This window comes from Eimeria mitis, genomic scaffold (genome assembly GCF_000499745.2).
Source record: "Eimeria mitis Houghton genomic scaffold, Emh_scaff4970, whole genome shotgun sequence".
Classification (NCBI taxonomy): Eukaryota; Apicomplexa; class Conoidasida; order Eucoccidiorida; family Eimeriidae; genus Eimeria; species Eimeria mitis.
The window spans coordinates 2548-3046 of record NW_013573270.1 but is presented as its reverse complement, the minus strand read 5'-3'; the positions used below and the strand labels follow the sequence as shown (position 1 = coordinate 3046).

General features: G+C 54.7%; 1 protein-coding gene across 1 annotated transcript in view; it reads right to left on the bottom strand.

The window, feature by feature from the left end:
* Nucleotides 1-64: 64 nt before the first annotated feature.
* Nucleotides 65-499, bottom strand: part of EMH_0078850 (uncharacterized protein) — a gene marked incomplete at both ends in the record, with an annotated part of 2833 nt that continues 2398 nt past the window's right edge. Inside the window, one exon of the mRNA XM_013500056.1 lies at nt 65-312. Within this exon, the coding sequence (XP_013355510.1) occupies nt 65-312 (248 nt within the window). The remainder of the gene's footprint in view (nt 313-499) is intronic.

The following is a 499-nucleotide window of genomic DNA, read 5'->3' as shown; positions in this document are numbered from 1 at the left end:
TGGTTGTGGTGCTGCTGCTGGTGCCCATACAAACACTCAAAATGCAAGAAAAACCAGATGTTACTTATGCTGTATGCTGCTGCTGCTGCTGCTGCTGTTGCTGCTGCTGCTGCTGTTGCTGCTGTTGCTGTTGCTGCTGGTTGTGGTGGTGGTGATGCTGCTGCTGCTGCTGCTGTTGCTGCTCCTCCTCCTCCTCTGCTGCACCAACTGCTGCTGCATCTGTATCTGCTGCATCTGCTGCTGCTGCATCTGCATCTGCTGCTGCTGCTGCTGCATCTGCTGCATCTGCTGCTGCTGCTGCTGCTGCTGCTGCTGCAGGACGTGGGTGGTTTAGACATCCAGAAGCAAGAAATAAGAGAAGCAGTGGAGCTGCCGCTCAGCTGCCCCGAGCACTATCACCAGATAGGCATCGAACCCCCCACTGGTGTTCTTCTCTATGGGCCCCCAGGAACAGGTTAGGGTTTAGGGTTTAGGGTTTAGGGTTTAGGGTTTAGGGTTT